This window comes from Gopherus evgoodei, chromosome 2, assembly GCF_007399415.2.
Source record: "Gopherus evgoodei ecotype Sinaloan lineage chromosome 2, rGopEvg1_v1.p, whole genome shotgun sequence".
NCBI lineage: Eukaryota > Metazoa > Chordata > Testudines > Testudinidae > Gopherus > Gopherus evgoodei.
Genome location: NC_044323.1, coordinates 55,994,162 through 56,021,290, shown reverse-complemented (window position 1 = coordinate 56,021,290; position 27,129 = coordinate 55,994,162). Strand labels below are relative to the sequence as shown.

Genomic DNA, 27,129 nt, shown 5'->3' with positions numbered 1-27,129 from the left:
GCAGAGTGATGTAAGCTTCGTTATGATTGCATCATCCATGACTTCTAGGAATAACATGATGCAATTCATATCATGTATGACGCAATACCAGCTTCGGATTGCATCATTCATTGTTTTGCCTCAAAAGCAGGTACCATCCAAACCCAGTCATAGATTTATTCATAGATGCAGTTAAAGATGTATTTTAGTCATTTCTGGTTTAAATTGAGATCCCTTCCCTTTATAACTCACTTATCCTCCGCCATTCCCAAGTCAAGGGTCGTATATACTGACCCAAAGCATATCTTGAAAACTAGAGCCAATCAACAATTTTAAGCATCATTTTCGTTCTCAATGACCCAGAATTAGTTAAGTTGGACTACATTTATTTCAGAAGCATTTTGGCTGTAGAGCAGTGTAATGTATTTAGTGCCCACTTCGAAGTTGGGGTGGAAAGGAATTAAGCTTGTATGAAATCAGTATACCAGGAAATTATTGTACTTTCTTGATATTCATTAAATGTAAGTATGTGGGGTTCATCCAAAACCCATTGAAGTAATTTAGGAATCTTTCCATTGATTTCAGTGAGCTTTAGATCAGGCCCTATGTGTGAGATTTTTCAAAATTCTGCAGAAGTAGGTAATAGGAAATAAATGCTAATTTGATTTTCTGATTTATGTTAATTGTGCTGACTTGCCTTGGAATAAGGCCTCTTAAAACGAGACTTTCAACTGTTGAAAAGGCTATATTGAAAAACAGCAGCTGAAGAAGTTGAGAGTAGAGTTCAGCAGATTAATAATTTTGTTTGATATAATCTTTATATGAAACATTCAGTTCTTGTTTTCTCTTGATCACAGACAATCTATCACAACAAGTTTGTGTTACCACTGATATGAAAGAAGATGCTGTGCAGTTCGGTTTTCTCCTTCATAAAACTCTGAAAAGCGAAGTAAAAGTAAGTACTTGTACGTAGGATATGTGTTAGTAATCTTACTAATAGCCTGTTTCTGGTTGCCATCAACTCTTAAGGAAATGGACCAAATTTCACCATTGTTTTAGATAGTATCCAAAGCCCTCTCCCACTAGAATAATTTAAATGGAGAAAGGAAACTAATCAGCTGTTCTGCCTCCAGTTTCAAACGTGTCTTGCCAAAACTTTGAAAAGTGTGTTACTGGCACTCAGCAATTGAGAAATATATCCTCAGTTTGTTTGAGACAGCTTGCCACTCTAGCCCATAATAGCAAACACATTAGGATTCCCTTAGCATTTGTGCTCACTTCTACATGCAAAGTCTAATGAATCATTGGCTACACTGTTGTTGATAGATGTATCTGATTATTCAATTAATTCACCTCTCCAGAGGACAGATTGTGATGAGAGATTCCAAAACCCAATACCAACAGAAAAAACAACTCAAAAATGATATCAGTGAACTGAAGGAAATGCAAACAACAACTTTTCTGAGAGAATTCCAACAATTACTTCAACTCATGCAAAATAGCACCTCCCACAGTAATTTTTAACCAGAACTTTATAATAAAATATGTGACCAATAAATTAATGTTGTTACTGAAATACACTTTTCACTACACACATAGATTCATAGACTCTAGGACTGGAAGGGACCTCGAGAGGTCATCGAGTCCAGTCCCTTGCCCTCATGGCAGGACCAAATACTGTCTAGATCATCCCTGATAGACATTTATCTAACCTACTCTTAAATATCTCTAGAGATAGAGATTCTACAACCTCCCTAGGCAATTTATTCCTGTGTTTAACCACCCTGACAGTTAGGAACTTTTTCCTAATGTCCAACCTAAATCTCCCTTGCTGCAGTTTAAGCCCATTGCTTCTTGTTCTATCCTTCGAGGCTAAGGCGAACAAGTTTTCTCCCTCCTGATGACACCCTTTTAGATACCTGAAAACTGCTAACATGTCCCTTCTCAGTCTTCTCTTTTCCAAACTAAACAAACCCAATTCTTTCAGCCTTCCTTCATAGATCATGTTCTCAAAACCTTTAATCATTCTTGTTGCTCTTCTCTGGACCCTCTCCAATTTCTCCACATCTTTCTTGAAATGCGGTGCCCAGAACTGGACACAATACTCCACTTGAGGCCTAACCAGCGCAGAGTAGAGCGGAAGAATGACTTCTCGTGTCTTGCTCACAACACATCTGTTAATGCATCCCAGAATCACGTTTGCTTTTTTTTTGCAACAGCATCACACTGTTGACTCATATTTAGCTTGTTGTCCACTATAACCCCTAGATCCCTTTCTGCTGTACTCTTTCCTAGACAGTCTCTTCCCATTCTGTATGTGTGAAACTGATTGTTCCTTCCTAAGTGGAGCATTTTAAATTTGTCTTTATTGAACTTGATCCGGTTTACCTCAGACCATTTCTCCAATTTGTCCAGATCATTTTGAATTATGACACTGTCCTCCAAAGCAGTTGCAATCCCTCCCAGTTTGGTATCATCTACAGACTTAATAAGCGTATTTTCTATGCCAACATCTAAGTCATTGATGAAGATATTGAACAGAGTCGGTCCCAAAACAGACGCCTGCGGAACCCCACTTGTTATACCTTTCCAGTAGGATTGGGATCCATTAATAACTACTGTCTGAGTATGTTATCTAGCCAGTTATGCACCCACCTTATAGTAGCTCCATCTAAATTGTTTTTGCCTAGTTTATCGATAAGAATATCATGCGAGACCATATCAAATGCCTTACTGAAGCCTAAGTATACCACATCCACCGCTTCTCCCTTATCCACAAGACTCATTATCCTATCAAAGAAAGCTGTCAGATTGGTTTGATATGATTTGTTCTTTACAAATCCATGCTGGCTATTCCCTATCACCTTACCACCTTCCAAGTGTTTGCAGATGATTTCCTTAATTACTTGCTCCATTATCTTCCCTGGCACAGAAGTTAAACTCACTGGTCCATAGTTTCCTGGGTTGTTTTTATTTCCCTTTTTATAGATGGGCACTATATTTACCCTTTTCCAGTCTTCTGGAATCTCCCTCGTCTCCCATGATTTTCCAAAGATAATGGCTAGAGCCTCAGATACCTCCTCTATGAGCTCCTTGAGTATTCTAGGATGCATTTCATCAGGCCCTGGTGACTTGCAGGCATCTAACTTTTCTAAGTGGTTTTTAACTTGTTCTTTTTTAATTTTATCTTCTAAACCTACCCCTTTCCCATAAGCATTCACTATGTTAGGCATTCCTTCAGACTTCTCAGTGAAGACTGAAACAAAGAAATATTAAGCATCTCTGCCATTTCAAAGTTTCCTGTTACTGTTTCTCCCTTCTCACTGAGCCTACCCTGTCCTTGGTCTTCCTCTTGCTTCTAATGTATTGATAAAAAGTCTTCTTGTTTCCCTTTAGTCCCATAGCTAGTTTGAGCTCATTTTGTGCCTTTGCCTTTCTAATCTTGCCCCTGCATTCCTGTGTTTTTTGCCTATATTCATCCTTTGTAATCTGACCTAGTTTCCATTTTTTATATGACTCCTTTTTCTTTTTTAGATCATGCAAGTTAAGCCAAGGTGGTCTTTTGCCACATTCTCTACCTTCCCTACCCATTGGAAAAGCTTTCTTTTGGGCCCTTAATAGTGTCCCTTTGAAAAACTGCCAACTCTCCTCAGTTGTTTTTCCCCTCAGTCTTGATTCCCATGGGACCTTACTTATCAGTTCTCTGAGCTTACCAAAATCCGCCTTCCTGAAATCCATTGTCTCTCTTTTGCTATACTCCCTTCTACCCTTCCTTAGAATTGCAAACTTTATGATTTCGTGATCACTTTCACCCAAGCTGCCTTCTACTTTCAAATTCTCTAAGAGTTCCTTCTTATTTGTTAAAATCAAGTCTAGAACAGCTTCCCCCCAGTAGCTTTTTCAACCTTCTGAAATAAAAAGTTGTCTGCAATGCAGTCCAAGAACTTACTGGATAGTCTGTGCCCTGTGGTGTTATTTTCCCAACATATATCTGGATAGTTGAAGTCCCCCATCACCACCAAATCTTGGGCTTTGGATGATTTTTTGTTAGTTATTTAAAAAAAGCCTCATCCACCTCTTCCACCTGATTCGGTGGCCTGTAGTAGACTCCTAGCACGACATCACCCTTGTTTTTTACCCCTTTTAGCCTAACCCAGAGACTTTCAACACTTCCGTCTCCTATGTTCATCTCCACTTCAGTCCAAGTGTGTACATTTTTAATATTTAAGGCAACACCTCCTCCATTTTTCCCCTGTGTATCCTTCCTGAGCAAGCTGTACCCATCCACACAAACATTCCAATCGTGTATTATCCCACCAAGTTTCAGTGATGCCAACAATGTCATAGTTGTGTTTATTTATTAGCACTTCCAGTTCTTCCTGCTTATTACCCATACTTCTTGCATTTGTATATAGGCATCTAAGATACTGGTTTGATCTTGCCTCCCAGTTTTGCCCTGACCCTCCTTTCTCTCTGCCACTATAACCCATGCTCCTTCTTGTTTCCAATCCATCTCCCAGGTCTCCATGTTCCCCACTTACCTGTGGGCTTCGCTCACCTGTCCCCTTCAAACCTAGTTTAAAGCCCTCCTCACTAGGTTAGCCAGTCTGTGTGCAAATAGGATCTTTCTCCTCCTCAAAAGGTGAATGCCATTTCTGCCTAGCAGTCCTTTCTCGAATAGCATCCCGTGTTCGAGGAAGCCAAAGTCCTCCTGGCAACACCATCTTCACAGCCAGGCATTCACCTCCATGATGCATCTGTCTCTGCCCGGGCCCCAACCTTTGACAGGAAGAATCAAAGAGAATGCCACCTGCGCTCCAAACTCCTTCACCTGTACTCCCAGAGCCCTATAGTCACTCTTGATCTGCTCAGTGTCACACCTCACAGCATCATTTAGGCCCACATAGATGAGTAGCATGGGGTAGTAGTCAGAGGGCTGGATAATCCTCGACAATGCCTCTGTAACATCTTGGATAAGGGCCCCCGGCAGGCAGCATACCTCCCAAGATGAAATGTCAGGGTGACCGACGGGCGCCTCCGTCCCCCTCAGCAGAGAGCCTCCGACCACCACTGCCCTACGGTTCCTATTCACAGTGGTTGCCGCAGATCTCCCAGCCTTAGGGGTACGAGGCTTCTCCTCCTTTACTGTAGAGGGTGATTCCTTCTCTCTCAAGAAGAGCATAACGGTTACCTATTACCACGGCTGGAGGGTTCAGAGCAGGGGTGGAGCACTGCCCGCTGCCAGAAGTAACCAACTGCCAGTGTCCACCCTGAGCCATCTTCTCCTCCACCAGTGGTGTGTCACCAGTCCTGTGTACTGGGACAGCTACCTCAGCTGTCTTCACATAGATACTGTCCAGGAATTGCTCGTGGATTCGGATGCTTCTCAACCTAGCCACCTCCTCCTGTAGCTCTCCCACCTGCTGCCTGAGAGATCCCACCAGTAGGCACCTTTCATATATCTATTACTGTAAAAGAACTAGGTCAACAACCTGTCCTATTCATTGCAATTGTTACTTTATTCATTGCCTTGTTAAAACAAGTAAATTTATGAGGAGACTAAAGATGTTTCCCTCTTTGTGCTTGAAAATTATGCACCGTTGGTTCCTCAGTCCTGGGCCTCTCCTCTGCAAAGATTGCCAATTGTGATGAATATGGCTAAGTTGTATACTCGTTTTGTGATTAAATAAATATCCACAAGGGACTGGATTGAAACTATTAAATTCATTTCACTTGGGATGTAGGCCAGGTTCACTAATTAGCCTTTCAGGGGTGACGGGCTAGGCATTAATCACAGCACTATTTAATCCCCTGGAATGGTATTAATTATGTCTATATTTAATCAAGTTCAACTGTAGTATTTTAGCTAGTTTTTATGGATGCCGGTGCATGAGTTTTAATTTTTTTTATAAAACGGAAATTGAAGAAAGTTGAAACCGTAACATAGGTGGCAAGGTAAGTAGGAAAAATGTGTTTTTGTTAAAAATAGTGTTTTCTATACAATTTATTCATTTTATGTTAGAAAATATCAAGGTAGTTTAAAATTTCCATCTTACGAATCAAAATGGCATGTTTGTAACCATTTTCTATAACTGAAAGCTAATTGCTCCTAAATCCAGTAATGATTTGGCAAGACTTCTTATCTCCATCCATTTAGTCACATAAGCATACTCTGTTCATCAGGTGTTATTTCTGCATGTTGTTTACTGAACAAGTGTTATCAAAGCTCAGCTCAGAACACCAGCTTATAGCCTTCAGAATTTTTAAAAACATTTTTATTCAAAATACTGGCACACAGACTGAAAATCAGCTCCATTTGGTTGCTGCATTTCTTATTTGCTGCTGAACTGGAAACCTAGTAGTCAATAACACTTAGATTCCTGCTTTTGTGGGTAGCTCAGTAACTTGTGGGTGAACTGCAGGATATCTTTTAGAAAGGCATCCAGTCTTGATATAAAGATTTCAAAGATGGAGAATCCACCACATCTTTTGGTAATTTGTTCTGATGGTTAATTACCTACTGTTTAAAAAATGGTTTTCTATTTTGAAAGTCTAACCTCAGTTTCCAGTCATTGGATCTTGTTATGCTCTTGTCTGCTAGGCTCACACATGACACAGATAATTTCTCTTCATGTAAGTGTTTAGATTGTAATCAAGTGACCTCTTAACCTTCTTTTCAAATAGATTGATCTTCTAAGTCTCATTTTCAGGTATATTTTCTAGTTCGTAAATCATTCTTGTGGCTCTTCTCTGAGCCCTCTTCAATTTTTCAAATTCCTTTTTTTCAAGCGTGGACATCAAAATTGTACATGATATTTCAGGAGTAATTTCGTCAGTTTCATGTTGTGAAGGTATAAGGGATACCATTTGACTGGCTGCTGCACCTGGGAAAAGACCTGCAGCTTAACTAGCTGATCCTCATAAAAGGAGGAACAGAAAACGGAGAGGGGGAGCTGCCATAGGCTGGAGCTACTGGTATGAGGAACTGTTCCCAGAAATAAAAAATGCACAGAAGGAAGACTGTGGGAAATCCAGTTATCAAAAAGGCTCCTAGGTAAGAGCCAGGAACTTTGGGTTGAGGAACTTAGGAGGAGTGAGGGACAGACTTGGGGAAGTTTTGATCTCGTTGTTGAGAAGACTGGAAACTACGTTGTCTGGGCTTGGTGAGAAGGTTTCAGGCAGAATTTCCCCAGGGAGGGCACTGGTTCAGCATGAGCAAGCCAGGGCCCAGCAGGAAGAGGACGTTGTAGGACGGGCCCCATTCTCTTACGCATATAGAGCAGTAATATAACCCGCCTACTGCTATTTGATATTCATGTTCATACACTTAAGTATCACAACAGCTCTTTTGGCAAAAGTATCTCACTGGTAACTCATATTGTCTTGCTTAGCCTCTTTAACCCCTAAGTCCTTTTCAGAATAAATGCTTTCCAGGATACAGTTCCCCATCCCATGTGGTTGGCCTGCATTATTTGTTCATAGATGTATGACCCTATATTTGTCCATGTTCAACTACATGTTGTTTGATCCCAGCTTACCAGCATTCAGATTGTCTGTAACTGACCTGTCCTTATCTATCACCTAACCAATCTTTGGATCACAGAAGACTTTATCTTCCAGATCATCAATAAAAATGTTAAAGTTACACAAGGGCTGAACCCTTTACAGGATTTTTAATGTAATGTTCTCAGTCTCCAAGGTTCGATGCTCAGTTTGTCTCATCTTTCCTGCCTGCCTTGAGGAGTGAGTGCTGTCTTGGCCATAAATTGGGACAGAACAAGGAGTAATGGTCTGAAGTTGCAGTGGGGGAGGTTTAGGTTGGTATGACAAAGTTTCTCCTCTACCTTGGTGGGTCCTGCACTTATTTGGCAGATTTGCTCACCTCAGTGATCTTCCCCACAGTCTGGGTCAACTTCTCCTGTGTCTGATCAGGAGTTGGGAGGTTTGGGGGGAACCCGGGCCCACCCTCTACTCCGGGTTCCAACCCAGGGCCCTGTGGATTGCAGCTGTTTGTAGTGTCTCTTGTAACAGCTGCATAACAGCTACAACTCCCTGGGCTACTTCCCCATGGCCTCCTCCAAACACTTTCTTTATCCTCATCACAGGACCTTCCTCCTGGTGTCTGATAATGCTTGTACTCCTTAGTCCTCCAGCAGCACACCCTCTCACTCTCAGCTCCTTGTGCCTCTTGCTCCCAGCTCCTCACACGCACTTCCTCTGCTCTGGCTCCCCCCCCCCACCTAACTGGAGTGAGCTCCTTTTTAAACCCAGGTGCCCTGATTAGCCTGCCTTGATTGGCTCCAGGTGATCTAATCAGCCTGTCTGCCTTAATTGGTTCTAACAGGTTCCTGATTACTCTAGTGCAGCCCCTGCTCTGGTCACTCAGGGAACAGAAAACTACTCATCTAGTGACCAGTATATTTGCCCTCTACCAGACTCCTGTACTCCACTGGTTTGGATCTGCTACATTGGATATTAGGAAAAAACTGTTTCACTAGGAGGGTGGTGAAGCACTGGAATGGGTTACCTAGGGAGGTGGTGGAATCTCCTTCCTTAGAGGTTTTTAAGGTCAGGCTTGATAAAGCCCTGGCTGGGATGCTTTAGTTGGGGATTGGTCCTGCTTTGAGCAGGGGGTTGGACTAGATGACCTCCTGAGGTCCCTTCCAACCCTGATATTCTATGATTCTGGGAGGGATAGGGAAGAGAAAAAAAGAATGATAGAATGCAGATTTTAAAGTATTGAAGAAATGGTCCTCAGGAGAAATTCAGTGTTAATCACTGTATATAGAAACTTAAAAATCCTCGACCCTAAAAACAGCCTCTCCATTTCCAACCCTCCATCTCTCTATCAGAAACAGTGGAGCTTGCCATTCCAAGGCTGAAGCTTACAGGAGTTGAGGGCAAGACATTCTCGATAGCAGGCCTACTGAATCTGGCCGTGATGATAAAGATTTGAAGGATATAGCTTTTTGTCCCTTTGTTTTCAACTGATACAGTGTCCTGGCTTTTAGCTGTCTCTGCAGATCTAGCTCTGCCCTCTCTCTTAAGCTGCAGCAAGTGTTTTTGAGTTGCGTATTTAGAATGTTAATTGTGAATTTAAAGCCATTTAAAATGCTCACAGACACCATAGTGGTGGCGGCTTTAAAAGAGTGAGTAGTAATACTGTTCTGAGTTTGTATAGTGATACAATATATGTTTGCTTTTTCAGCAGGTTAAAGACATATCAGTGTTTCTATATAAAAATGATAATCATCTACAGAACACCTTTTCAGGACAATGCTACAATTTTATTTGCATAAATGTGAGTATTATGGACAAGTATGCTAATTATGCACTTCACATTTAAGATATTTATTGATTTTTAAAATAAATCAACAACTCACAATAAGTTTTTGTGGGTAATGTGTTCTGAAAATAGTAAAATCAATATTGGCACATGGGAATCTCACTCCTGAGGTTTGTATTTCTAATGTGTGACAGGCCCAGAAATTCCCTTATATTTCAAGAGTCATAGGCCATTGAGACACTTGTAGTTGAATGTGTGCCCTTCCTACCCCCATTCTTGCACTCACTCCAATCACAAGCACCTTTTAAAGCAGCCAGTAAATTATTGCATAGGAGGGATAAAGAGTTCTTATAAATCACCAGTTGAAACAAATAAACTGCAAAGGATCATAGGGTTGATAGTGTATTTATTTGATTCTTGTTGTGCTATCTCAAAAACAGATGGAAGTTGTCATTGGAATACAATTTGTACTCCTCGGGGGATTCTACACCAAACATTTCAAAATTCTGTGCCAGAAAATTCAAAATTCTGCAAAGTTCTGCATATTTTGTTTGTCAAAATAATGCAGTATAATCACAGCACTTTCAATTGTTTTGGTAATTTATTTAAACTACAATACAGAAAAAAGTCACAATAATTATTCAGCATTTCCTAAACACACAAAAGATAAGTTACAAACACTTGGTAACTAATACCTTGCGTTCCAGTTATAATCTTGGATTTTCATTTAAATTACATCATAGAACACCAAACAGGAAAAAAAAAGAAAGAAAAGGAAAAAAAAAGTATAATGTCATTTTAAATTGCTCAGACTTTCACACATTAAACTCATACAGTTTTGCTAATCATTATCCTGAGCCTGGCTGGGTACTTTGGGAAGTGGTTGTTTCTAGTTGTTCTGACATTTTATTGACTGCTTGATAAATGTTTTATTTACTCCTAAAGTTTTTTTTAATGGATAAGTAAAATAAATCCTGAGCTGTAATCTAACTCCATTGTGCCACTTTGGCACAGGAAAAAAGTGAGAAAGCACATAGATCTTCCTAGCTGAAGATTCCCTTACTGTCATTTATAATAAGGTTCCTTTACATCATTCTGGCAATGTAGGGGCATTAAAACTTTCACAGATTTTATGCTCCTGGGGGAATTAACTGAGAATGGGAACAGTTAACTAATGATAGGAACATTTTTCAGAGTAGCAGCCATGTTAGTCTGTATCTGCAAAAAGAACAGGAGTACTTGTGGCACCTTAGAGACTAACAAATTTATTTCAGCATGAGCTTTTGTGGGCTACAGCTCACTTTTTTGGATGCACAGAATGGAACACACAGACAGGAGATATTTATACACAGAGATGCATTAACATTGTTACTATGTAGGCAGGCTGCTACAGGGGCACAGAATTATGTCAGGAGTACATTTGAGACTCCCTGCAATGCATGCTTCCACAGAGATTGTAGTCCACTGAGATTGCCTCATGTGGCAATGTGACTTGTTCAAAATATTGTTGTGGCCATCAAATTCAGCATCCATCACATGATCTGTGCTGGTACCTACTGGCTCTGACAAGTCCATTCCACTACTCCTCTGGCTAGGATCCTGTACTGGAGCAGGAAGGGTTTAGTTGAACCATGTCTAGAATCCAATTTTGTCACTTTTTTGCCTTAGAATGTAGCAGAATTCATGACAGTGTGCTGTATATGACTATAATTTCACCAATCCAAAGCATTACAAATATAAGAGGTATATTAAGGGTGTATTTCCCTTTCCAGTGAATAAAAGAACCTTTCAGTGCACTTTGTGAATTAGACTTTGCTTTATTTTCTTTTGGTAACTTTAAAATTTGCTTTTATTTAGGCTGAAAAATCTGACATTAAAGAAACCCAGCAACTAATTGATATACTTGAAAATGCAAAAATTTCTGTCTTGCATCCAGTTGTTCTCATTTCGGTAGGTTAACTTATATAAGTTGAATGTAATAAACCTCTAATCAAATATAAAATGGTTTTCTTAGAATCTGTATAATTTATAAAATATTTCAGTTGATGCACCCTGAATTTTAAGTATTTTTAAATGGTGAACTGTAAATGAGATTATAAAAAGTCATTGCACTTCAGCAATATGTACTTAATGTTGCCATGAGTCTTCTGAGGCAGATAAAAGATACAGCATTACTTGAAACTGTACTTTATTTTCTTTAAGGTTTCATGGTGTCTAGTCCTAATTTGATTTTTAGCTTCCACTGCTTTATTGTGCCCTATTCATTCTGGTGATGCTGCAGATTGCATTGAGCTCTGTAAGAGTGTGGAACCAGCCAGTCAGATGTCAGGTAAATGGTATTTTAAGTTATGTTGTGTGGTTTTATCGGTTTTAAAATTATGATCATTTTCTGCCACATGTATTACAAGGAAATTAGAAAAACTATGTACAATATAATTTAAAAATGTCATTTACCTACCTGGATCTCTTAAGACCTAATTGATTCAACTATGGGTAAGCTTTCATTAAGTATCACTCTTTCTAAGTGTACATATTATCAATCTGTATGTGGCTTACATTCTAGTTACATGGGTCATTTGCTGCTGCTGCTGCTGCTGCTGAGGATATCTTCAGAGTTTGGGCTGAATGCTGCTATACCTAGAGGGGCAGAGGGATTCATATCCACACAAAATATGAGACAAGAATTTTCCATGCAGCTGAGCAGCTCTGTAAGCCTCTCCTTCTTCTGAACAGCTGTGCATAGTTCTCTATACTAGTTTTCTGCCTTGCTGAGAGCATGGAGAAAGGGGAGTTACCAGTTCTACCCAGTCCCAAGGATTATGCTGCTGTATTGTACTGAAAGCTTTTGGTAGCAATAGTGCATCAGAACTAACTGTTATTTTAGTCTTTGAATAAGGTACTTGCCAACATACAGGTTGATGTTATACATGAAGCCACTGGCAGTAGAATCTCAGCTAGTCTGAGAGGACTGCATTGGCTAGGAGTCAAGAATTCCTGAGTTCTAGTCTCAGCCCTAACAGTCACTTTCTCTGTACTCAGAACAAGTCACTTATCCATTACCAACTAACAGAGGAGGTGTGAATATTTATTAATGCTTATAAAACACTTTCCAAGTGAATAGCACATTACAAGTACTACGTCCTTATCTGACCCAAGTGTTCGCTGCAGACAGTGGGGCTGGTCTGAATGCTGATCCTTGGCACCTGAGAATTTAGTCTTTTCTTGTTTATGTACATTTATGAGAAAATTCAGTAGGGACCTCCATGTGTATCGACCTCTTAAGTTTTAGATGGGCTTCCTCTGTTTACCTATGAGTAATAGAGAAAATCCAGATTTCTCACTGCTGCACCCAATATTTAGGGGCCTCCATAAAAGACTCTTCTTTCTTGCCAACTATTCAGCTATGTGGTAGCACAAAATACTTTCCCTCTGGGGCAGAATATTGTTTGCATTATCCCTTGAATAACTGCTTTAATCACTTTCTCTACATATAAAGCCCAAGGAGGAGCAAATCTTTATAGAATTATCAATCAGCCAGATAACACTATAACTTAAAAAACTTTTGCAGTAGATGTCATGGCTGTTGTCTGTTATCAGATGGGTATTAAATTCTTTCTTGTCTGGGGTGTAAAATGAAAGGGCTAAGGATTGATAGTAGCAATAATAAAACATACCAGACTCATGTCAATGTTTCAAGAAAAATATGAGAGAACACAAATTCCTTACAAGAGCTCACTAAGGAAACTTCTGACAGGGTTCTGCCCTCAAACTACACAGATCTTGACATCTGCCTGCAGTGCAGCACCATCTTTACAGAAGCCCTGTTTCTCTGCCCTGCCTTCCAGTCCCAAATTGTTAAACTGTTACTACCTTCTAAGACAAATAAGATACATTTAATATGTTCTGTTTAGCAATATATATGTTTTTAAACTACGGGATCTGATTCATCTGTTAAATTATTCTCCCAGTACATTCCAAATATCCCTGACCTAGATAGCCTGGGAATAACCTTAATAACAGATGCACAGAATTGCCTGTTTATGAAACATATTTTTGATGCACATGAAGTCTCTCCTAAAAGTAGAGCAGTGCCCTAAAAATAAATAGATCTCGTGCTAAGCTAAAAAAAAGGTTAGTATAGAATTATTTGTCTAGAATTCTTATTGCTACTTATTCATATTCTCAGTTTACGGAGCTTCCAAATTATTTTCAGAAATAGAGCAAATATAAAATGGAAAGAGGTTTGAAAAATATGTTTTTAATTAATAAAGAGTTAGATAAACAAATCATTGTCTCATATTAATCACTAGGAACTATTTAAGTCCTTTAAACTTCCGGTCCCTAAAATTCACTACAGATGGTATAACTGGGGGCTAGAAATTTCTTTCATCAGTCTTTAATTACTCAGTGTTGGGTGTACTCCTAAATAATGACAACTATAGTGGAATTCCTCTCAGTTTGATGTTTTTTATTTTTAAAAATAAATAAGTTCAACTTATAGAGCCTGAATGAATTGTTAGAAAACTATTCAGTATAACATTGCTCTTTTGATGTAAAAGTGGATACTTACCTTAAGTGTTGACATTTATTTATCTGAGAAATGTATTATGAGCATGTTGGCACATTTGGTCATTATGTGTTTTTAGATACTGGTTGACTGATGAACATTTCCCTTGTTGAGTCCTGAAGTGAACATTGCTTGCTGTGGAGCCAGGAAGAGAGAGGCGAAAAGAAGCAGAAGACTTCCTCTAATCTAACCTAGAAAAACCTGTATTAAGTGTTTTTCCTTCAGCACTGACAAGCTTTTTATTTCCTTTTTGTATAAGTAGAAAGTTCTCACACGCTCTGCACTTATTTCAGAACATCTTCTCTGATAAAAAAGAATCAGATCACTGGCAGAATCTGTTTTGTGTTACTTTGCCATTTTTTTTTTTTAGTGTTTACATTTACAATCAAAAAAGTTAATGGGCCAGATTCTCTGGTGCATTGCATTGCTTTGCACCAAACCACTAATTTAGCTAGTGAGGGGAGGATCACTTCAGTATAAGGGTGACCCTCTAGTGGCGTACAGCCAGCATAGGGGCTCCTACATCGCTTGCCCTCCTTACTGATACTATAGCAGGATGTGGCCAGGATGTCACTATATCATACTGATACCTGCGTACCTTTTTGGCCCATTGGATCCTTTTGTAACCAACATAAATGAACACTGATTGGCTTGCTATAACTCAGTACAACAGTTTTTCCACCTCTCCTACACCAAACATGAGCTCTCTGCTGAACAACTAAGCTCCAGCTTTGGACCTCATATCTCTATTCCCACACTAACACAGCTGCTCTAAGTGCTGTATAAACTTGTAGGTATGTGTTTCACTGGACAAATGTATGGTGCTTAAACCTGTTATAATTCATTTCCTGCATTTTCACTATTAATGCATTATAGCCTTTGCTCATATCAAATACTGTGGTTAAGATTGCTATTTTAACTCAATTTTCACTCTCACACAACTTTTTTTGGCGGTGGGGGGGACAATGGGGGACTTTGGAGCTGAAATGTCCAATATTTGCTCTTAGTTCAAAAGTAAGTTTGAAGAAAATCTCTTCCGCATCTTATGAATTTTGTGAACGTGACTAAAATATATAGCTTTTAACTACACATTATCTTGTCTGGAGTCTCAAAAAGTTTTAAAATTTTGTTTGTAAATTGTCATTAAGGAGTAGTGCCTCAGCTACATTTTTAAAAGAATTTATTTATATTTAACAAAGTTGTGAGTGGTTTGAAAATTACATTCTTAGCATGCACAACAAAACATTGTGCTCTGGTGCACATTTCCACACATATATGCTGGACATGCATACATGGTTTGAAAAGTGTTAATTTTTAAAGACATGTTAAGAGGTAGTTACTCACCATAGACTGTTGGCTTGATTGATCCAGTCAGAACAGAAAGTTGAGAGCAGGCAGGTACACGGGGAGCTGCAATAGTTTACAAAGGCACAAATTCTTCTACGAGTGCTTGCTTATGTTGATTCCATTCTAGGTGTGTGCGTGCCCACACGCACAGTCGTCAGAGACTTTTGTCTTAGTGGTATCCGTAATGTTGGCTGCGGTGCCCCCGTGAGTGCCACCGACCCTATGCCCTCTCAGTTCCTTCTTACCGCCTGTGGTAGCTGGTCGGAATGCCTTGTCTTGCATCGCAAGAGCATTAGCGATTCTTTCAGACTCATTGTTCTGTCTCCTTTGTAGTTAGTTGTTAGGTATGGACCATTAAATGTCAAATAATAGTTTTAGTAGTTAGAGTCCTGGCTGGGACTTCACCACGGAACTTCCCCAGGCTTTAAGCCATGTTGATTGTCTACCTGGCCAATGCCCATCTGTTTGAAGTGGTGGATAGTAATATTCTTGGCTCTGCCATTGCCTGGGCTAGTTGCTTCACCTCCCTGTACTTCGGTTTCCCCATCTGTAAAATGGAGATAATGATACTGACTTCCTTTGTAGAGCGCTTTGAGATCTACTGATAAAAAGTGCTATATAAGGCACAAGTGTTGTCAAGGCATGACTCACTAGCTCTTTCCTCCTTCAAGAAAGTGAGGCAGGACAGGCAATGACAAAACTCAATCTCAAATCAAAGTATTTCAAAAACACAAAGTCCCATTAAGATTTTAGAGACTTTAATTTTCTGCAAAGTAGCTTTTTATTTTTGTGTTTTATGAGACTCATTTTAACTATCCAGTAGCATAGCCATGGCATCATACGAAAAACATTATATAAAGAAATGTCCTTCTTAAATCTTGGTTTTCTGCACTTAATAGAAACTTTGTGAAGAGATAAAGATCAAAATTGTTGGATTGTTGTCAAGCCTGAGTCAAATGTAAGAACTAGTTACCGTACTTCTCTTTACAATGCTGATGTGCAACATAGTACAGAATGCAACTTACAAATGCAGTGTCCCAGACAGAGAACGAACACAGCAAATATTCTTGAGAATGTGATTCCACATTTTCACATTGAAAACCTAAAAGTTGTTAAAGGAAAACATCTGTACTTATCTCTGATTTCTTCAGATGAGGATTTGATTTGTGAATGCATTGATACTAAACAATTGCATGAAAGATGGATCAGCGATTAGAGATTTTTTTTAAATTATAAACTCTTAAATGTAGAGAGCACATTATGTTCTGCTCACTTCTGGCTTGCTGGTTTATCTAGATTTTGAAAGAGTTTTCCTCATATTAAATATTTAAGTCATGGAGCATGATATTAATACAAATTTAAAAATAAATCCTTTTCCATCTTATATTATTTTTGTGTTTATCTAACAATTTTTTTTAAACTGGACATCTAACAGAATATATTTTGTAATATAATGTAGTAATGATTTGCTTTTGCACCCTTTTGCAGGTCCATTTGAATGTTTCAGAAAATATGTCTTTCAGCAGTGGAATGGAAGAACTGGCTGGGATAAAGGAATTTGCAAGGGAAGTGAAAAAGAAAAATATTTTGGTTTATGGTCTTCTCATCCATTATAATAAGGTATGTAATTCTCTTTATACCTGCAAATTATCTACTTTTGTAAACTATATGATTAATTATAGGAATCTTCTTCATTTTAAAAAATCAAAGGGAAATAAATATGACAAGGTAAAGTTTTGTTGAAAAGATTCTTGCCTGTTCATGTTCAATATTCATTAGAGCCTCTGGTTACAGGCAAAAATGTAAGTGATTTGATTAGAGAGAAAAAATGGTAAATAGTAAAAAAGAATAAAAAATTGTGAACATGCTTGAGCCTTTCTTTTCCTGTTGTTAACTTTTAAAACTTGGCATTTGCAGCTTTTTAAAATGAAAAATATTAACTATTTGTAATCAAAATTGATTTTTCAAGTGTTTTCCATTCCGGTATCCATGTCTCCAGTAGCAGTAGATTGCCAAGGCAATCTACAGCATCTTTGTACTTAGAAAAGCTTCTTAAAATAAACCTTTTTGTTTGGGGATATGTTCTGCTTATAAAACAAGTAGACTACTTTGCCACTAGTGCATATATAGTTTTCATTGTACACGCAGCTTTATAGCTTCATAGAGCCACCTGTTAAAAGAGGCAAATATTAAATATTCAACCGATGTTTAAAGAAGTGGAATAAATGTATTCTTTACTAAATTTTTGGAATATGGTCATTATTTAGAGTTACATGTGGCTGACTAATCACAACTATAGTTCATAACATTTTAACCTTTATTCCAAAAGTGCTGAGGCCTCAAAAATCCCATTGATTTTAATGAGAGTTGTGGATACTTAATATCTTTGAAAATCAGTCACTAATATTTAAAGAGTTATTAGTATTATTATAGGAATACAGTTACAAATAACTGTAATTCTCCTTCTGTTAACTTCTATTATAAACCCCTGCGTAGAGGGATGTATTTTATTCAGATGTATATTTTCAGATTATATAATCTTTCTAAAATGAAATTTAAAATTCAAAGTCTCAGATAAAGGTCAAAAGTTATTTTGAAATCAAATTTGGAGTGAAAAATCAAGATGGCCCTTATTAAATTATACAACCACAAATAAAATAATTTAGTGGTTTCAAACACCTTTTCCACGTAGGGCTTCAAAATGACTTAGGTATTCAAAATGTGATATGAAAGGCATATGCTAGCAAATAAAAACTAAATCACATAAACTATTTCGCTTAGTGCATTACTTTTTTTAACTGAAAAGTTGAAGACATTTAGCAGACTCTCAAAGATTAAATCTTGCGTTTTGGTGTGTGTGTCTACACTGACTCATCTATTGTAAACCAGCTATACTACTTGCATAATTTGAATGCTAGGTTTAAGCCTTGAGTGATTTCCCCCCCACCCCGAAATTATAAACTTCCCTATCATTCATTCTGTACGTGGAGGCTCTTTAGGATAAGTCTCTAAGATATTTTCCAAGATAGGTCTCTAAGACCTTTTTTGTGTACTAGTTCTGTAATTCACAAGATGAAAAGGATTTACATAGACTTACTGAAACAGATCATAGAATCATAGAAGATTAGGGTTGGAAGAGACCTCAGGAGGTCATCTAGTCCAACCCTCTGCTCAAAGCAGGACCAACACCAACTAAATCATCCCAGCCAGAGCTTTGTCAAGCTGGGCCTGTAAAACCTCCAAGGATGGAGATTCCATCACCTCCCTCGGTAACCCATTCCAGTGCTTCACCCCCTCCTAGTGAAATAGTGTTTCCTAATATCCAACCTAGATCTCCCCCATTGCAACTTGAGATCATTGCTCCTTGTTCTGTCATCTGCCATCATTGAGAACAGCTGAGCTCCATCCTCTTTGGAACCCCCCTTCAAGTAGTTGAAGGCTGCTATCAAATCCCCCCTTACTCTTCTCTTCTGCAGACTAAACAAGCCCAGTTCCTTCAGCCTCTCCTCATAAGTATGTGCCCCAACCCCCTGATCATTTTCATTGCCCTCCACTGGACTCTCCAATTTGTCCACATCCTTTCTGTAGTGGGGGGTCCAAAACTGGATGCAGTACTCCGCATGTGGCCTCACCAGTGCCAAATAGAGGGGAATAATCACTTCCCACGGTCTGCTGGCAATGCTTCTACTAATGCAACCCAGTGTGCTGTTAGCCTTCTTGGCACTTCCCACACTGCTGACTCATATCCAGCTTCTCGTCCACTGTAATCACAAGTCTTTTTCTGCAGACCTGTTGCTTAGCGAGTCAGTCCCCAGCCTGTAGCGGTGCATGGGCTTCTTCCATCCTAAGTGCAGGACTCTGCACTTGTCCTTGTTGAACCTCATCAGATTTCTTTTGGCCCAATCCTCCAATTTGTCTAGATCACTCTGGACCCTATCCCTACCCTCCAGCCTATCTACCTCTTCCCCCAGCTTAGTGTCATCTGCAAACTTGCGGAGGGTGCAATCCATCCCAGCATCCAGATCATTAATAAAGATGATAAACAAAACCAGCCCCAGGACCGACCCCTGGGGTATTCTGCTTGATACCGTCTGCCAACTAGACATCAAGCCATTGATATCTACCCATTAAGCCCGACAATCTAGCCAGCTTTCTGTCCCCCTTATAGTGCATTCTTCCAATGCATACTTTTTTAACTTGCTGGCAAGAATACTGTGGGAGACCATATCAAAAGCTTTGCTAAAGTCAAGATATATCACATCCACTGCTTTTCCCATATCCACAGAGCCAGTTATCTCATCATAGAAGGCAGTCAGGTTGGTCAGGTATGACTTGCCCTTAGTGAATCCATGTTGATTGTTTCTGATCACTTTCCTCTCCTCCAAGTGCTTCAAAATGGTTTCCTTGAGGACCTTGAGATCCAGCAAGATCTCAGATCACTAATCCTCATATTAAAAAATCCCTCAATCTATATTACGTAATAAAACATAATATTTCTGATCTGTTACTACTTATAACATAAGGGAATTTTAAAATAATTTTACTTACATTTACATGAATGATTATAATGAGTCCTATAGAGCCAAAACAGAGCAGCAGATCTTCATTTTAAGAAGTTTATAAATTACAGTGTAATGTATCAGCTTTTAGAGTCATATAGTTGGTTGTGGCTCCTCCTAAACTCTTTCTGACTGATTTTTAAATAAATATAACTATTAAGGGGCAAGAAATTTACTGATAGTTTTACTGCTAACCTTGTCTTCCCTTTCTACCTTTTATGTAGCAAGGATATCAGATTAATGTGTGATGATATATGTAGTGTGCTGAAATCTCTAAGCACTAGAAGCATTGTTAAGGATTGTTTACCTTGGCTTCTGTGGATCTGTCTTCACTTGGTTCTTCTCTTACCTCTGTGTTGTGTCTATCAGTATCTTTTCCCCTATCTTGGGTTGTTTAGGGTTTGGTATATGTATTTATTTTTTTATGTATTTATGTGGAGTATGGAAAGGTGAGACTGTTGGTTTGAGATTTTTGTCAATTTTTAAACTCATAGTGTAGACCAGGCCTCTGATACCTCTTCCTTAGTCAGCAGAGGCTACATGGTGCTTAGCACAGGATTATCAATTCATTGCCACATGAAGAGTTCCCTTATATGCTCTTGCAGTGTAGCTGAGTGCCATGGAAACAGGTGGAGAGAATTTTGGGCCATATATGGTATGAATCTGCACCCATGTAGTTGTTCCTATGGCTGTCTGGATTAAGGAGAACGTGGTCGTGGGGACAGAATATGGGTGCTTGCAGATAACCACATTCTGCTGTGTTGTGGCAACACACTTTTAATGGGAGAGGGGGGAGATCAGGTGTCATAAAGCTTTCTAAATTCCTCCTGTTCTTATCTAAGCAGTCCTTCTTCCAGAGTAGACTTTGGCATCTTTGGGTCAGGAAGCACTCATGTAACAACTGAAATGTAGTTTGGAGGAGTTCAGGCACGCAGTACACACTAAAATAATTAATAAGTCTAATAGGGACCTGTTAGACCATCATCCTTCAAGTACAGGTTATAGTTTCCTGTTAGAGGATATATCAGAGTGCCCTTTCTTATATATAGACGGATCAAATATGGGACATGAGCATTCCAAGTGTATCCTTTTAAAGTTAAGAATAGCTGTATGTGTGTCTGCTAAAGCAAAGATCATAACAACCACAAAATATCTGAATTGATTTTAATCCCAGAGAGTTGAACAGCTGCTGAACCAGGGTTTTGGATGGATGGACTGTATCCTGCGGCTATTGAGTATAGTTTTTGTTTACTAATTATAAAGTGATGCTGAGATTTTTTTTGATTTACTAAAGCATTATATTGTTTATTGACAAAAGGTTTCTAGGGAGTTACTCAGAAAGGTGGAGCAAAACTAAAGGCCTCTATAGTTGGTACAAATGATCTGTACCATATACTTTAAATACTATGTCAATCATTCAAGAAGATCATGTGCTTATAAACAAAGGGTGACAACTATCAATGTAACTTTGTATGCAATTTTAAAATGATAATATTGACACAAAGCTTAGATTCATTTAGCAACAACTCTTGTTTGTGTTCTGAGTGATTACATGGAATTTATTTCTTCACTACTTACCAAACACATATTTTCCAAGACACAATCTTGTGGAATATGGGCCAACACAAATTAAATCTTGTTTACTGAAATCTACAATATAATGTTTAATTAAATCCTTTTTTCCCCCCAAGGAAATGATTTTTTTATAAGTCATATTGTTAATTAGTAAATTTGTTCATTTTATATTCAGGGTCAAATATTCCCAACCTGTAGAACAATAGATGAGAGCTGGTAAAGGCGATAGTGAGAAGATTCCACTGGTCTGAGCTTGTGGAGGTGGAATTAGGGGAGTGAGAAGATTCCACTGGTCTGAGCTTGTGGAGGTGGAATTAGGGGAGTCTGCAGGTTCATGGTGTAGGACAGCGACATGGCCAGCAATCCTCAGAGCCCAAGGAATTGGAACACAGTAGAATTTGGGGAGATGTATGGAGAGACAATTCTTCACATTTCCTCACAGAGGAACATGGTTCCCTGAGTCTTTCTTTTCTGCACCCTAGTGTCCCCTACAATTCTGGATGTCTGGTTTGCTCCCCTCTACTCTGAAGAGATTTGGTATTTCACAGCCTGGCCATGCTCCCTTTGCTTCTGCTTTCCCCATTTTCTGCAGCTGTGGTCACTTGGCAGTTACACTGTTCCTACTTCTTTTATTTCTGTCTTTATTTTTCTCCCTTTTGGGGGGGCAGTGGTGATCAGTTTCTCTATTTCAGGCTTCCTTCTTCTTACCTGGGTCAGTCTTAAGCAGCCCGATGGTTCAATTCTCGTTGAGCCTCCACTGCAGCATCTCTCTGCCAGCTCCTCTGCCCCTGTATAGGCCTGGCAGAGCAATCAAGAAAGCACCGGGTCAGATACAAGAAGTGCTCCATTTGTCAGGCATCCTTCCCAAGCTCAGCAGATGGTGAATTGTGTCCAGCCTGCACCCAGCCAGCTGACCCTAACTGCTTTAGGTCTCAGGGCTCTGAGAGGGACAGGTGGGTGGGACCGCATACTCATCAAAGCAGCCATGGCTCCAACATGGAAAAAATGGAGAAGGAAGAACAGATCAGGGAAAGGCTCTGAAGACAAGGACACCAGCCACCCAACTCAGGGGGTAAATCCCCAGGGTATAAAGAGGAGGGCTTGTGGGACCAAAAATCCCTCCCCTGCAAGTCTGACAGTGGGACCTTAGTGGTCTGGGAAAAGTTGCAGTGCTCTTAAACAACCCCCATCCTTCCCAATTTGAACAGAAGGGCTCTGGTAATGAGTTCCACCCTCATGGCAATGGGACCAAGGCGGGGGAAGAATCAGAGAGAAGACTTTCCTGAGGGCTTCTGGCTCTACAGAAGGCAAGCTGCAAAGGGTCTCAAAGCCACAACAGAGCTCCTACACCTGCAAAGCGTGCAAAGAGCAAAGAAATCAAAAAAGGAAGAAAAAGAGAAAGAAAAATTGCAGAAAATCTTGCTGGTATGAGCCCTCTGGCTCCTCTTTTTTCTCCTCCACTGAGGAAGGCGAACTATGGGACTCTGAATCTAAACAGGACTGGTGGAAAAAACACAAGAGCTTTTTTCCCCGGAGAAATTTGAGACCATTTGCAGAAGGGCTGTGTCCACGATTCAGATCCAACCTGAACAAGTTCTTGAGAACAAGCCTCAGGGTAAATTTTGCCCCTCAAAATCCTTCCTTGAGACTGCAATTCCCCCGCAGTCTGCCTTTGAGGACAAGGTCAGGGATGAACGGGACTAGCCTGATTAGGGCTAGCACATTAACAAAAATGACCTATTCTATAAAGATACAGGAACCCAAGGCCTCTGTCGCTGAGGTACCTCAGGTAGATGCCACTGTAGGATTTCTAGCAAGGGATATGGTCATTCCCTCAGAAGGGGAATTCTATCCTAAGGACCCAATAGATAGAGAAGTGGAGGCCACTCTCAGGAAGGACTCTGAGTCCTCCTTGGTCTCCTGAGTCCTCCTTGGTCTCCCTCAGAGTGTCTGTAGTAGCTATTTGCTTTGCAAGGCATCTCTTTCCTGGCTGGAAGATCCCAGAGCCCTAAAGGATAGGGATCATCCTGACTTTGACTCCATTTTAAAGAAAGTCTCCCTAGCAACAGGATTCACAGCTGATGCCTCAATGAATCACAGAATCACAGATTATGAAGTTCTCAGACAGGGCCCTGGCTTCCATCTCAGAAACCAGATGTCATCTATTGATCCGACCCTGGAAGTTGGATATTCATTCTAAACAGGTCCTATTCTTTGCCAAGTATACAGGTTCCTTCCTTTTCAGAGAAAAGCTAGACAAGGTAGTGACTGATAATGTCACAAAATCTGCACAGTCCCTCCCATTGTCATGAAGTGCCCCCAGGAGACACTTTCAGGCCTCATCCTCACAGAAGTACCAGCGAAGGGACAATAGATTATCCCAAGGAAAGTCACAGATCCGAGGTTTGGGAAGAAAGCCCAGAGGGAGCTCTGCTCCCACCCATAAAAGTCACTTTATGACAAAGATCGCATAGACCTCTACTCAGACCTGAAACTAGGGAGCAGAATTTCCCATTTCCCTGAAGAATGGTTTGCATCAATCATGTGTCCAAAACTGTAGTGGTGTGGCATCTAAGTTGGGATGCTAAAAGAAGGCGTAAGCGTATCCAGAATTCCGCAACTATGCTTTTTGAAGAAGAGAGTTTAATCAAAACTGACCTTCCCTGATGGAGAAATATCCTATACTAATAGGGAAAAATAGTTTCTTATTTAGAAAAGCAGCAAAGGTACAATAGCTTCTTTTTTCAGCAAAAAATCCCTAAGAACTGTTTTGTAAATAGACATTAAGGCAAACTTTGCCCTTAGTGACATCTATGCAACCATACTGAATTAATTGTGCAACCATGGCCAGAATTTGGTCCATTGGGTTTAATTAACTGGGACAGTACATAGCCATGTATCTCTTACTAAGATGGAAGACTTTTGTATGTCTACATAATAGCTCCAGTAACATGCTAGATTGTAATGAACCTGGAAGTCTACACATCTTCACAGAAGCCTTTACTGCTGATCATATCGATGAACTGAATTATTTCAGATGACCACAAATTTAATTTCTAAGTAACCCTGATACCACTGATTGTATTTGCTATTTTGTCAAGAAATCCTGGAGAAATGAGTGGGGTGTAGGAAGTGGCAGAATGAGTTGCATTTTTCCTTAAAAGAATGCAAGATAAATAGACCAAATACAGGTTGACTTGTTCACGTGGCTAACCTAATTGAAATCAATGGGATGCATGTGTGAGTAAGGGGTAGTAAGTTGGATTTGGGGCCTAAAATGATATGAACTGATAAAACTAAGGATTCAAACTTATGGATAATAATGTACATTCTTCTCTTGTCCCATTGTGTTAAGGTGTTGCAGAAGTCTCAGATCAGGACACGAAATTATATACCCAGTCTGTTGAATGCTTAGACAGAATTGAGATAATAAAGGAAGACTCTTAACCTTAACTCTTAGTTTCCAAACATTGCTGGTTCAAACACATAGACAATTTCTTGAACACAATTCTTCTTGTATAAAAGGAAGATATGATTGACAAACACAAACTTTCGGTTCAAAGTGGAAAAGCATTTAGTTTATTTCTTTATATAACAATCGTAGAGCAGAAAAGACCAATTTAACTAAAGTTAGGAGAGTTTATATTGAATTACACAGCTTTCTTTCTTAACCATTCTTTTAAACTTCAAATTTGGGACTGTTTACATGCAGTTAAAGGATTTAAATGTGTCAGTAAGTATAGTCTTTAAAAGAGAGCTTTGCATTATTTGGAAAAAAAATGTAGACTGTTAACTAATAAAGACAAATGATGAAGGGATCCTGTACTAACAGGAAGTTTTAACAAATATAATTAAGTATATTTATAAGACATTAATTATTTGAGAACATCCTGAGTTTGTATTAAGTGGTACACTTAAGCCAGATGGTTAAATAAACTAGACTGTGACAAAGTCAGACTGGACAGCCACCAAAAAGTAGTAGAAGGTCGGTATATCAGTCCTAGGATGCCTGAGTCCAATTATGAGCTGCCTGTGACCTTTAAAAACCTCTCTTCTGGTGAGAGAGAGGGAGAGAAGGGAGACAAGCTGCAGAAGGGCTATTGGCAGGAGGGGGAAAAAGGCTTACCCTAGAGCAGTGATGGGCAACATGTGGCCCATCAGGGTGAGCTGATTGCGGGCCATGAGACATTTTGCAGATGTTGACCATCTGCAGGCACGCTCCACCCCCACCCCCCGCAGCTCTGAATGGCCGCAGTTTGCCGTTTCTGGCCAATGGGAGCTGTGGGAAGCGGCGGCCAGCACATCTCTATGGCACTGCTCCCTTCTCCTCCTATGAACTACAAGACAGCTTCTCCCATCTTCCTTCTCCCTCCTTGGAACACCCCTGGAGCAGAGGTGAGGTAAGGAGGACAGAACTGATGTGGGGACCGGTGAGTGTGAAGCAGAGCTGATGTGGGAGCTGTGGGGACAGGATTGATTTGGCAGGCAGATGAGGGGTGAGAGCTTCTGTAGCAGGGACCATAATCACTTTATATGCATTTGGGAGAGTTAGTGACACTAATTGTCACATATACACACTCGGAGGCGTGAGGATGATGAGGTAAAAAAATACAGACAGACCAAACTACACAATGTTCTTGTTAAAAATAAACCTCATGACTTTTGAGCCACCTCTCATTATGCTCTGGGTCTGACTCAGGATTTTTTTTTTTTTTTTTTTTTTTTTTTTTGCAGTTCTGGATCTGAGTCTTGCACTAATGAGTACTGCTGTGTGTCACGAGAGGATGCACAGCTAAATGTCTGTACTCCTGCAGAATAGTAGAAATTATAAGGACTGGCTTTAGATCAGCTTGCCCAGCACCCTGCTAGTTAAACATTGTTTCCTTTCCCTTCTGGGTATTAATTAGTGTGTCTACTGAGAACTCTCCACATCTGTACACCTTACACAGCAGACAATAAATTAGCTGTTTTATTGCAATTGTGGAAGCTTAATAAAGGAATGCAAGTGCTTAGGTGAAGCACCCCGCGAACAAACTTTCCAGTGTGATTGTGAATTGCCAATCTGAGTAAGGGTATGTCTACACTACCCGCTGGATCGGTAGGCAACGATCGATCCAGCAGGGATTGATTTATCGCATCTAGTCTAGACACGATAAATCGACCCACGAGCCCTCTCCTGTCAACTCCTGTACTCCAGTGCCACGAGAGACGCAAGCAGAGTCGACGGGAGAGTCGACTTCAGCTAAGTTATTCACATAGCTGAAGCTGTGTAACTTAGATAGATCCCCGCCCCGCCTGCCAATGCAGACCAGGGCTAAGATGAGCTGTTGAGAGAAATAATTGGTAACCTTTTAGCTTTTCACTAAATAATTATCCAATTTTTTTGGCTTGGAAAGGTCAGAGAATTATTCAATTTGTCTCCACTATTAGGCTTTCTAGGAGTTTAACAAGCTCTATAGAAAATGATGAGATTACTATTTTATGTCTCTACACATGACCTTTTTAGACTTGTTTCAACTATCAAACTTTTAGTTGCCAATTGAGAATTCTCCCACCACCTTGTCAGCCAAAATGATCAAGGCATATAGATTTGTCATAAAAATAATGTTGTGACTAACCAGTTTATAAACTTTCTTTCTTACTCATGAAGTTTAAACAAGGTTATGCTACCTAGATTTTTTTATAGCTTTCATTGTTCTGAATCTTGTGATTTTTAGAGAAGGAAATGTGGAAAAAAGTGCTTTTCAGAGCTGTAATTCCAGGATAAATAGTGGAAAGGAAAATATACAGCACGTAAAGATGGCAAGCTGCAAAAA

The 27,129-nt window shown here is 39.6% G+C and overlaps 1 protein-coding gene across 4 annotated transcripts in view; it reads left to right on the top strand.

Moving 5' to 3' along the window:
* CRPPA (CDP-L-ribitol pyrophosphorylase A) overlaps positions 1-27,129 on the top strand; it is a 207,274-nt gene that overhangs the window by 93,792 nt on the left and 86,353 nt on the right. For 3 of the 4 annotated variants that reach the window (XM_030550699.1, XM_030550696.1, XM_030550698.1), the window contains exons 6-9: positions 837-934; positions 9,188-9,280; positions 11,123-11,215; positions 16,668-16,799. In XM_030550699.1, the coding sequence (XP_030406559.1) occupies positions 837-934; positions 9,188-9,280; positions 11,123-11,215; positions 16,668-16,799 (416 nt within the window). The remainder of the gene's footprint in view (positions 1-836; positions 935-9,187; positions 9,281-11,122; positions 11,216-16,667; positions 16,800-27,129) is intronic. The other variant, XM_030550697.1, reaches the window with a different exon arrangement.